The 12908-nt window shown below is 40.3% G+C and overlaps 2 protein-coding genes across 5 annotated transcripts in view; one reads left to right on the top strand and one right to left on the bottom strand.

Annotated features, from left to right (window-relative positions):
• The window catches only part of LOC147035293 (zona pellucida sperm-binding protein 3-like), a 39065-nt gene extending 32080 nt beyond the window's left edge, over positions 1-6985 (bottom strand). For all 3 annotated transcript variants that reach the window (XM_085896549.1, XM_085896558.1, XM_085896538.1), the window contains exons 1-2: positions 6536-6985; positions 4309-4366 (exon numbers count right to left, since the gene is read on the bottom strand). In XM_085896549.1, the coding sequence (XP_085752675.1) occupies positions 4309-4353 (45 nt within the window). In that variant the 5' untranslated portion in view covers positions 4354-4366; positions 6536-6985. The remainder of the gene's footprint in view (positions 1-4308; positions 4367-6535) is intronic.
• A 142-nt stretch (positions 6986-7127) lies between these two features.
• The window catches only part of LOC147035292 (myomesin-1-like), a 95513-nt gene continuing 89732 nt past the window's right edge, over positions 7128-12908 (top strand). The window contains exon 1 of one of the 2 annotated variants that reach the window (XM_085896528.1): positions 7128-7280. The gene's annotated coding sequence lies outside the window, so the exon portion shown is untranslated. The remainder of the gene's footprint in view (positions 7281-12908) is intronic. The other variant, XM_085896517.1, reaches the window with a different exon arrangement.

The following is a 12908-nucleotide window of genomic DNA, read 5'->3' as shown; positions in this document are numbered from 1 at the left end:
TCCGACATACCTCTCATCTTCACTCAAGATGTACTCTTACATACATCTAATCTTCACTTGAGATATACTCCAAAATACCTCTAATATTCACTCTAGTTATACCACTACATACCTCTAAACTTCACTGTCGATATACTCCAACATACCTCTCATCTTCACTCAAGATATACTCTGACATAACTCTAATCTTCACTCGAGAAACACTCCAACATACATCTAATCTTCAATCGAGATATACTCTGACATACTTCAAATCTTCACTCAAGATATAATCCTACATACCTCTAATCTTCACTCGAGATATACTCTTACATACCGTTAATCTTCACTCGAGATATACTCTTACATACCTCTAATCTTCACTCAAGATATAATCCTACATACCTCTAATCTTAACTCGAGATATACTCTTACATACCGTTAATCTTCACTCGAGATATACTCTTACATACCTCTAACTTCACTCAAAATAGACTCTTACATACCTTTAATCTTCACTCGAGATACACTCCGACATACCTCCAATCTTCACTTGAGATATACTCTTGCATCCCTCTAATCTTCACTCTAGATATACTCCAACATACCTCTCATCTCACTCAAGATAAACTCCGAAATGCCTCTCATCTTCACTCAAGATGTACTCTTACATACCTCTAATCTTCACTCTAGATATACTCCGAAATACCTCTAATCTTCACTTGAGATATACTCCTACATACCTCTAATATTCACTCTACATATACCATGACATACCTCTAAACTTCACTCTCGATATACTCCAACATACCGCTCATCTTCACTCAAGATATACTCTGACATAACTCTAATCTTCACTCTAGATATCCCTTTAATCTTTACTCGAGAAACACTCCAACATACATCTAATCTTCAATAGAGATATACTCTTACATACCTTTAATCTTCACTCGAGATATACTCCGACAAAACTCGAATCTTCACTCGAGATATACTCTTACAGACCTTTAATCTTCACTTGAGATATACTCCTACATAACTCAAATCTTCAATTGAGATATACTCTTACAGACCTCTACTATTCACTTGAGATATATTCCTGCATACCTCTAATCTTCACTTGAGATATACTCCAGAATACCTCGAATCTTCACTCGAGATATACTCTGACATACCTCAAATCTTCATTCCAGATATACCCCTACATACCTCTAATCTTCACTTGAGATATACTCAGAAATACCTCTCATCTCACTCAAGATATACTCCGAAATACCTCTAATCTTCACTCTAGATATACTCCAACTTACCTCTCATCTCACTCAAGATATACTCCGACATACCTCTAATCTTCACTCGAGATATACTCAGACAAAACTCAAATCTTCACTCGAGATATACTCTTACATACCTCTAATTTTCACTCGAGATATACTCCAGCATACCTCTAATCTTCACTCTAGATATACTCCGACATACCTCTAATCTCCACTCCAGATCTACCCCGACATACCTCTAATCTTCACTTGAGATATACTCTGACATACCTCTCATCTCACACTAGATATACTCTTACATACCTCTAATCTTCACTCGAGATATACTCCGACATAACTCGAATCTTCACTCGAGATATACTCTTACATACCTCTCATATTCACTCTAGATATACTCCGACATACCTATAATCTTCACTCCAGATATACTCCTACATACCTCTAATCTTCATTTGAAATATACTCCTACATACCTCTCATCTCACTCTAGAAATACTCTTACATACCTCTAATCTTCACTGTTGATATACTCCGACATACTTCTAATATTCACTCTTCATATACTTCGACATACCTCTAATCTTCAGTCGATGTATACTCTTACAAACATCGAATCTTTACTCTCGATATACTCCGACATACCTGTAATCTTCACTCCACATATACTCCGACATACCTCTCGTCTCACTCTAGATATACTCTTACATTCCTCTCATCTCACTCTCGATATACTCTTACATTCCTCTCATCTTCACTCTAGATATACTCCAACATACTTCTAATCTTCACTCGAGATATACTCCGACATACTTCAAATCTTCTCTCAATATATAATCCGACATACCTCGAATCTTCACTCGAGATATACTCCACCAGACCTCTAATATTCACTGTAGATCGATACTCCTCCCTCCCTGCATTCTATACCCGCACATACTTCACCTCCCAATTACTTCCACATACTGTGACTCTTCCGTCTATCTTCTTTCCCTCCTCTTTATGGATACTTCATTATTGTGCAAAACACTGCAATTATCTATTTATCTCGTTCCATCAAGTCATATAAAACTTCTGGTGACATTCATGGTCAGATTTCTTCAAACATCCCTATCCTCCACTGCTTTTCGAAGTTCAGGTGGAGACAGTTTGCATGGTTGCGGTCTTTTCCCACCCATCCAACACATTCAAGGTCTCCCTCTTCCTCTTCTTCTCCTCAACCATACCCAGCATGGTTGACCTTTCCTGACCTTTGTTTTCTATCGGCGTGATGTGTCCATAGTATAACAGTTTCTGTTTCAGCATCAGCACTTCTAATGTACATGTTGTTCTAATTTCTTCAAGCACTGATTTGTTTGTTCTTGTAGTCCAAGGAATTTTATACATTCATTTCCAACACCACATTTCAAAACTGTCAATCTTCTTCCTTTCCTTCTTTATCACTGTCCATGACTCACATCCACACATTGCAACTGGAAGTGCCACAGCATTCATCAGCCTCATAGTGGTTTCTTTTGTCACATTTTTGTCTTTCCAGATCTTTGTCAATCCTGACATTGCTGTTCTCCCCAATACTAACCGTCTATAAATTTTCCATCTACATTCCCCACTCACTTCAATCTTAAAACCCAGGAAGATGAAATTTTTCACTATTAACATATGATCGTCTCCCAATCTGCACAAATCGATCTTCTCAGTTGAAAAGATTTTAATAATTTAAAGTTTTAAATGAAGACCAGCTTTTACATTTTCCTTCTTCACTGTCTGTCGCAGTTTCATCAAGTCCTCTTTACTTTCTGCCAACAGAGTGGTATCATCATCCTACCTTAGATTGTTGATACATTTTCCTCCAATCTCGACTCCAGCGTCTACATCATCCAAGTTTGATTTCCTCATGATGTTCTCACGATACAGATTGAAGAAGTAAGGGGAGAGACTGAACCCTTGTCTGATGTCTTTTCCAATTTCAAACCATTCTGTCTCTCCATACTCTGTTCTTACTGGAGCTTCTTGGTGAATGTAGAGGCTTCTTATCAGACATATTTGGGGCTCCATCATCCCCATTTCTCTCAACATAATTTATCAGCCTGGTGTTGGCTTAACGGCTAAGGTGGCTGGCCTAAGATTTTTGGGTGTTGAGTTCAAGCCCCGTTACATTGAATTAGCATCAGGAGGGTTGATTCAGATTCATCCTTCTGAGGTCGGCAAAATGAGTAACACCTGACTGATAACAGGGGCACTACATCAGTGGCACAGCCGCACTTTCAGAAAAAATCTCCGTTAATCCCTTGGCCTTTGTTTCAAAACCAGAACAATGAGGCAGCAGCGGATTTGGACTTGGTTTCCTTCTCCTGAATGAGCTGCCTACCAAGGCTTATATTGCCCTAACTGCCCGAATCAACTGCTTTTAATGCACCAGTGATTTGTCTTTCATCGATTGGTGACAACAGCCACTCCATGAAAAGGTCAGTCAGTGCAAGGCTCGACTGCTAGAGGCTGTTTGAGACTGAGCCGTTGGAGTATTTTATAGACATTGATATTGTTACGAATTTGGAATTCAATTGCACGCAACATACAGGTTCCCTTAGTCAGCTATGTCGATAAGTGCATGTTCGGTCGCTCGGAGTTATCCGGGTGACGATCTATATTCTGGGTGATCGGTCAGGCTGACTCGACTTGCGGCTCCGTTCAGAGCGGTCGGTTGGCGGCTGACCCCCCGGCCAGTAACAATATCTTATCCTCAATGACACTTGCCGGCATACCACTCCATTGTGTCAATTACCTCTTGCCATTATCTAGTACTACATTTATCTGTTACAATAATTACCTATTACTATATGTAGGACTATAATGTAATTTAATATCTTCATTATTTCATGTATGCCCCTCCAACACAAAAACGGGAAAGTTCGCAAAATAAAAAAATAACTTTGCGTTGATGTGTGATGTTTTACAAAAGTAAGAATATCTCTTCCAGGCATTACCAAATGTTGTCCATACCTACCTCGTATATAAAGCTCTTTCTAACCACTGACTGATATTTAAAGATCGGTACCTTCAGGGTGAAGTAGAAAGGTGAAATTTGCGTGCCAATGGACATCGAAGTCGGTACACTGGGGAAAAAAATCACAGAATCGTCAGACAACATCCATAATGGAAATATAAATAATGAAAAATCAAATGCAGGTGAGTGACTCGAGACATTGGGGAAGCACGGTAATTTTGTGTGCTGACGGACATCGAAGCCAATCCACCAGGAAAAATCACAGAACTGTTGGAAAGCATCTGTCAATGGAAATATAAATAAATGAGGGAAAAAATGAAAAATCAAATGCAGGTGAGTGATCCGAGACAATGGGGAAGCAAGTTTCGTATGCTTACGCAATGTGTAAGCACACCCCGCTAGTATACGATAAGACTGCTTCATTATCCCATAATTCTATTTTGGTTTTTGAATGGTTCAGTGATTCTTAAATTTCTGTGAGTTGTTCATTTAGGATTTCCATTGAGGAAATTATCACACCTCCCTCACACCTAAGGTGGCATGGAGGGAGCTCAATAATAAAGGACAGTTACATTTAGTGTACAGTTCAAAAAAAATTAATTTCTACTAAATTTGGTGGTAAATCATAATAACCACAGTTATAAAGACGAGCAAAAAGTTAAATGTGTACTCTCAATTCTAGGATTAACTCGTGTTTATATTTCTGTCCTTCCTTGGCATCATTCAGAAGTTTTGTTTGCCAGGAAATGATTGTACTGTAAATGTCTTTGTATTTTTCTGAAATATTCATGCAGATCTGGAGCTCTGCTTTCACAATGTCCACTTCCAGTTCATTCCTCTCGTTTCTCCAAGAGGTGGTCATCATTTAAAAAAAAAAACCTTCTGTGTGATCATTGTTGCCTGATATTGCCAATATGTAGGAGCTGAATATCTTCACGTTCTTGAAGTGTATCTGGGCTCTGCTGAAAAGTTTCAGATTCCTTTCCTCACTCATCTAGCAGTCTTTAATTATAGGAGAGTACATAGCAGTTGCCATAATGTCGAATTCTTTACACAAACAAATGTTTAACAGCATCAAGCAACAGCTGTAATGTAAAGACATCATTCGGAAACGTGACAAATAGGATCTTTGTTGGCATTCACAGGATCAATACATGCGTGGAATTAATTAAATACAAACATATTAACCAATGAAGACCAACAATCAAAAGTTAAATTATGGGCCGAGAGGTTGGGTGGCTCAATAGGAAAATAAAGCACATAAGACATCCGGTTTTGTATCAACCGAAGAAAGAGTTGCACACAACCGGACGAATGACCACCCTATTCACACCCACGAATTATTTACTATTTAACTCTCGCTTATCCCCATCCTCCAATCGCACATGCTTGATCACAGGATGACACACTTCTGTTCTGATTATTATCCCCCCTTTGGACTTATTCCGAAACGAGGGCCAATGGATTCGGTCTCGATTTTCGTCTCTGTTCTTGTGTGCGTCCGCACCCATATCCCAAACATGTATGGACTGATTTTGTTTGTACTTGGCGCAAAGGTAACACATGATGGTATACATATGAACGTCATGTTTTTTTCGACATCAGATCCAATATGGCCGACTGGCGCCATTTTAGTTGTTAAAAAAAACTACCCCAGTGTCGAACACGTCCTCAACCTTTTCTCGGACATGCTTTTACCGATCTTGTTCAAACTTCCCAAACAGATAACGAATGATGGCTTGCATATGCACTTCATTTTTTTTTTTACTTAAATGTGTCCCCAAACATTTCTCAAACATGCATGGTCTGATTTTGTTCAAAATTGACACAAGCACAGTAGATGATGGTATACATGTGTCCTCACTTTATTTTGCGATCTGATTAAAGATGGCCGACTGGTAGCCTGGCGGCCATTTTAGTTGTACATAAATATGGGCGAGCCCTTTAACTCCATCCAGTAAAATTACTAAAACAACGGGGCCTGTGACATTTTATGTATTTTTTTTACTTGTTATTGCTGTATTGTTTTTGTTGTCTTTGTCATTGTTGATATTCATATTCCTCTTCTTCCTCTTCATCTTGTTTTTATCATTGGTCTTGTTATTTTTAATGTTGTGATTTAAAATCACTCAACTGTTAATCCAATGGTTCACAAATTGATTTTCAAGTATCTTGGAAGCAACATATAAACACATCAGGTTCCAATAAATTACATGTAACTTTTTTTATTCATCTGAAACCAGAGAACACTTGCAGTTGTATTCTGATTATGATTTACCTTACTCTGTTCGAGAGTGTCTGTGCTGCGGAAGGAGGTTATTGGCAAGTGTTATACTGCATAGTTTGTTCTTGCATTCCCAGCAGAAGTTCAGGCAGGGATTTGGAATTTGTCCATGGTGCCGGTGATAGCTGGCTTGTCGACTCTTCACAAAGAACACCATGGGATCTTTAATGTCCCCCAACAAATGTCATCAGATGGGATGTCAGTTTAATGTCACTCCGAGGGAAAGCACACACATTGATGAATCACTCTGCCTGTGAAACACTGGGATGACAGTTGATATCTGGGTCGGGATTCGAACCAAGATGAGACGGGCTTCGAGGCGAGTGTGCGTATCTCTCGGCCATCCTGTCAGCTCACAGTTATATGACAGACTGTCAAAGTTACTCTCATGACTACAAAGCGAGCTAATCCAGAATGAAGAGCTTTGCTGCATCGAGCAGTGAGTTGCAGTCCAAACAAACGAGTCTGACCAAAAGCAACACTGAAGAGCGTATACTTATTCGACGATGCAGCAGGTGTCTCCTCACTAACGCACGCCCCGAAAATACCCGCCACTATATTATGCCATTCCTGGCCATAAATGGCTCTGGCAGGCTAGTAGTGCTTTCCATTGCCACTCCAATCTGTGCTGAAGGCCGGGTCATCGTGCTGTGACAATCTCCTTTCCCAACACCTCACAAACACCCCTGTATGGCGCGCCTTGCTCTTTGAGAGCAGTTCACTTGCATTCCACTTTCAGGTGAGTGTTCGTACGTCCTTAGAATGTGTATATTTGTATCTAAATGCTATTGTTCTCACAGCAATATTTGTATTGAGAGAGATGTCTATTTATTACAGCGTAAATGCATCAAACCCTGCTTTTAATCTTCTGGAAGGTTTGAACAAGATACTATAATTTCACCACTTTAGACAATACATTGACTTGGTAGTCTAATTGTTGTTCTCCAGAAAAGCGTCAACAAATATTTGGGAAAGCACCCAACATTCCCTAAAATCGAGGGAACCGGCCCAGTCAACCCAGTTAGTTCAGGTTCAGTGTGGTGTAAATTGGCCTTGAGACCATCTTATTCAGTTCCATGAAAAAAAAATTGTTTTACACACCTGCATTCAAATATATATATATATATATATATATATATATATATATATATATATATATATATATATATATATATATATATATATATATATATATATATATATATATATATATATATATATATATGCATTTGTGCTCATTGGGTGTGATTTAATACCGCTGTCCATATTCTCGTTAAGCAATTACTTAGAAAAGTTGTTATATAACTGGTATTTTTGTGTGCATTTTCTCCTCCACTTTGCATACATAACTGTCTGAGTAGCTCAGTCGTAGCATGCTTGCTTCTTAGGTGTGTGCTTTTGGGTTCATTTTAGCAGAATCTAACCTTACAAATAAAATAACTGCAGTCAGATGCAGTGGCAGTAATGATGCTGCATTGCTAAACATACCCTTCTTCGGAGGGGAAGCAAAGTGGACATTAGTTTTCCATTGGTGCCTTTTAAACGTTGGTGTTTGGTTCGAAACTGGAAAAATTCCTCACCTTTTAATAACTTACCGAGTGCATAACCATCTTGTACTTTGACTCGGTTGACATTAGAGCTATGACATTGCATGCTTGCCTTGCAATGTCTATTCCTGATTTGATTCTCAATGAAAAGGAATCCGACAACAAAATGTCATCGTGCTTCACAGGCAAACTAGTACATCATAGACTATGCCATCCTTTTAGAGAGAATATTACGTAGGTTTTGCCATCTGCTGGTGTTTTGAGGTCAGGTGTCATTTCCTTCTAGTATGTTTGAAGCCATGGAATCCCATGCTGTCTGGATATTTGTCTCATATTTCCAGTGGATATAAGATTGCACACTTGCCAAGATGACATATATCCAGAATTCCGAAAGAATCTAAATTGGTTGATATGCAGCGAGGCAGAGGTGATGTTGCTCGTGTCGCAGATGGCTATTGTTGCTCACTTTTCACACAGCTTCAGCTCTTATGGGACGTGATATGTGCCGTGCTGCTTCATCAAGTGAGGAAGATGACATCAATTAACTGACGAGGTTTGCATGGTCACAAGTAAATGATTGTGTGGTATTTCATACTGCCGATTCAAGAAAATGAGCAAAGCATTGGTTATTGACCCAAATATCCTTTACTTGTGACCTCTGTAATTACATGGACCTTTGAAATCCTCAATCTTAAAAATCGATTCAATTTTGGCCTGCGGAAGCCATTTGGAATGGAGACGAAGTGGAGCGCATGAGCACATTGCACATGGCATTTAATGTTGTTGCTTTTATTGGGTCGGAAGAGTATATATGTATATATATATATATATATATATATATATATATATATATATATATATATATATATATATATATATATATACATTTATTTATGCCCCGGTTAGAATAGGTGTACGATATCCCTGTGTGTCGTATGAGGCGACCAGGGTTGCGTCAGGAAGGGCATCCGGCGTAAAAACCTATGCCAAATCATTATGCGGACAATAACACGGAATTCCATACTGGATCGGTCGAGTCCCGGGTTACCAACGACCGCCACTGGTACCGTTGGTCAGCAGGGTACCGGTGGAAATTGTGCTACTGCTGGGCGAAGCAGGAGAAGGAGATGGTGAAGGCAGGTCCAGAGGCAGTGGGAGAGGGGGAACGGTAGAAGTGTGGAGGTGAGAGTTGGAACTCTGAATGTTGGGACTATGACTGACAAAGGGCGAGAGTTGGCTGATATGATGGAGAGAAGAAAGGTGGATATACTGTGTGTACAAGAGACCAAGTGGATGGGGAGTAAGGCGAGGAGTATTGGAGGTGGTTTCAAACTGTTCTACCATGGTGTGGATGTGAGGAGAAATGGTGTCGGGGTAATCCTGAAAGAGGATTATGTCAAGAGGGTATTGTACGTGAGGAGAGTGTCAGACCGAGTGATGAGTGTGAAGTTGGAAATTGAAGGGGTGATGATGAATGTCATCAGTGCATATGCCCCACATATGGGGTGTGAGATGGAGTATAAAGAAGATTTCTGGAGTGAGTTAGATGAAGTGGTGGAGAGTGTATCCACGGATGAAAGAGCGGTGATTGGAGCAGATTTCAATGGGCATGTTGGGGAAGGGAATAAAGAGGATGAGGAGGTGATGGGGAGGTACGGTCTCAACGAGAGGAATGTGGAAGGGCAAATGGTGGTAGATTTTGCAAAAAGAATGGAGATGGCAGTGGTAAATACGTATTTCAAGAAGAAGGAGGAACACAGGGTGACGTACAAGAGTGGAAGAAAGTACACACAGGTGGATTACATCTTAAGCAGGAGATGCACACTGAAAGAGATAAGAGACTGTAAGGTGGCAGGGGAGAGTGTAGCTCGACAGCATCAATTGGTGGCCTGTAGGATGATTTTGGAGGTGAGGTTGAGGAAGAGAGTGAGGGCTGAACCAAGGACCAGATGGTGGACGCTGAAGGAGGAAGACTGTTGCGTGGAATTTAGGGAGGAGGTGAGACAGGTGTGTATGGTGGTAAAGAGGGGTGGGATGATTGGGCAACTACAGCAGAAGTGGTGAGGGAGATAGCAAGGAAGGTACTTGGTGTGACGTCTGGACAGAGGAAGGAAGATAAGGAGACTTGGTGGTGGAACGAGGAAGTACAGGAAAGTTTAAGGAAGAAGGGGTTGGTGAAAAAGAAGTGGGATAGCCAGAGAGATGAAGAAAGTAGGCAGGAGTACAAGGAGTGGCGGCGCAAGGCAAAGAGAGAGGTGGCAAAGGCCAAGGAAAAGGCATATGACAAGCTGCATGAGAAGTTGGATACAAAAGAAGGGGAAAAAGATTTGTACCGATTGGCAAGACAGAGGGACCGAGCAAGGAAGGATGGTGCTGCAGGTTAGAGTGATAAAGGACGCAAATGGGAATGTGCTGACAAGTGAGGAGAGTGTGTTGAGACGGTGTATGGAGTACTTTGAGGAGCTGATGAATGAAGAAAATGAGAGAGAGAAGGTTGCAAGAGGTGGAGATAGTGAATCTGGAAGTGGGGTGGATCAGTAAGGATGAAGTGAGGACTGCGATGAAGAGGATGAAAAGTGGAAAGGCGGTTGGCCCAGATGATATACCGGTGGAGGCATGGAAGTGCTTAGGAGAGATGGCAGTGGGGTTGTGAACCAGATTGTTTAATAAAATATTGGAAAGTGAGAGGATGCCAGAGGAGTGGAGATTAAGTGTACTGGTTCCGATTTTCAAGAACAAGGGTGATGTGCAGAGCTGTGGAAATTACAGAGGGATAAAGTTGTTCAGGCACACCATGAAGTTGTGGGAAAGAGTAGTGGAAGCGAGGTTGAGAGGAGAGGTGATGATTTGTGAGCAGCATTATGGGTTTTTGCAAGGAAAGAGCACCACTGATGCGGTTTGCTTTGAGTGTTGATGGAGAAGTATAGGGAAGGCCAGAAGGAGTTACATTGTGTGTTTGTGGATTTAGTGAAACCTTATGATAGGGTGCCACGAGAGGAGTTGTGGTATTGTATGAGGAAGTCGGGAGTGGTAGAGAAGTATGTGATGATGGTGCAGGATATGTATGTTTACAGTGGGACAGCGGTGAGGTGTGCGGTAGGAATGACGGTAAACGTGGGATTGCATCAAGGATCGACTCTGAGCCCTTTCCTGTTTGCAATGGTGATGGACAGGTTGACGGACGAGATCAGACTGGAGTCTACATGGACTATGATGTTGGCGGATGACATCATGATCTGTCGGGAGAGTAGGGAGCAGGCTGAGGCGAGCCTTGAGAGGTAGAGGTATGCACTGGAGGGAAGGGGAATGATAGTCATTCGGAGTAAGACGGAGTACATGTGCGTAAATGAGAGGGAGGGTGGTGGTATGGTGCGGTTGCAAGGAGTTGAGGTGGGGAAGGTGGATTGGTTTAAATACTTGGGATCAACTGTCCAAAGTAACGGAGAGTGTGGGAGAGAAGTGAAAAAGAGAGTGCAGGCAGGATGCAGTGGGTGGAGAAGAGTTACAGGAGTGATTTGTGACAGAAGGGTAGCTGCAAGAGTGAAGTGGAAAGTATATAAGAAGGTAGTGAGACCAGCTATGTTGTATGGTTTGGAGGCGGTGGCGCTGACAAAAAGACAGGAAGCGGAGCTGGAGGTGGCAGAATTAAAGATGCTGCGATTCTCGTTGGGAGTGACAAGGATGGACAGGATAAGGAATGAGTATATTAGAGGGACAGCGCAGGAAGGACGGTTTGGAGACAAAGTGAGAGAGGCGAGATTGAGATGTTTTGGACATGAGCACAGGAGGGAAGTGGAGTATATCGGGAGAAGGATGCTGAAGATGGAGCCACCAGGTAGGAGGAGAAGAGGAAGGCCAAAGAAGAGGTTCATGGATGCGGTGAGGGCGGACATGCGGGTGGTTGGAGTGTCAATGGAAGATGTGGAGGATAGAGTGAAATGGAGATGGATGATCCGCTGTGGCGACCCTAACAGGAGCAGCAGAAAGAAGAAGAAGATATGTATATGTACATATATATATATATATATATATATATATATATATATATATATATATATATATATATATATATATATATATATATATATATATATATATATATATATATATATATATATATATATATATATATATATATATATATATATATATATATATATATATATATATATATATATGTCTGAGTTGTTGTGATGGAGGAGGAGTGATGTAAGGGCCACATCGGCCATTTTGGAGTTAATGCGATAGACCACTATTTTAACCCTTCCCCTATCATCTGAGCTTATCATCATCATATCATTAAAAAATGTCGCTTACATCACTCCTCCTCGCCGGGCCTTGTGCATCTATGAATGTGGGTGTGTGTGTGTATGTATATATATATATATATATATATATATATATATATATATATATATATATATATATATATATATATATATATATATATATATATATATATATATATATTCACTACTGGTCAAAAGTTTTAGATCACCCCATTTTTCCAGGTTTTACTGAAATTTAAACATGTTAATGTTTCAATGTACTCTGAAATTAAAGCATAGAACAAATAAACAATTTCAGATAAAATAGAAATCATGGAATTGTTTTGTTGAACAAATTTTAATCGAAGTTTTTGACTCATCGAAGTAGCCCACCTTTTGCAGATATAACAGCCGAACATACTTGTGGAATTCTTTCAAAAATGGAAATCAAATATTGTTCGGAAAGTTCGACCCAACACTATTGCCTAACTTCCCACAAATGTGTTGCACTTGCAGGTTGCTTTGCTTTCACCCTTCTTTCCAGTTCATCCC

Source organism: Eptatretus burgeri, chromosome 1 (assembly GCF_056783735.1).
Source record: "Eptatretus burgeri isolate ZD-2024b chromosome 1, Ebu_testis_v1, whole genome shotgun sequence".
Lineage (NCBI taxonomy): Eukaryota > Metazoa > Chordata > Myxini > Myxiniformes > Myxinidae > Eptatretus > Eptatretus burgeri.
Note: the sequence above shows the minus strand (reverse complement) of the source record. Positions and strands in the feature narration are given on the sequence as shown.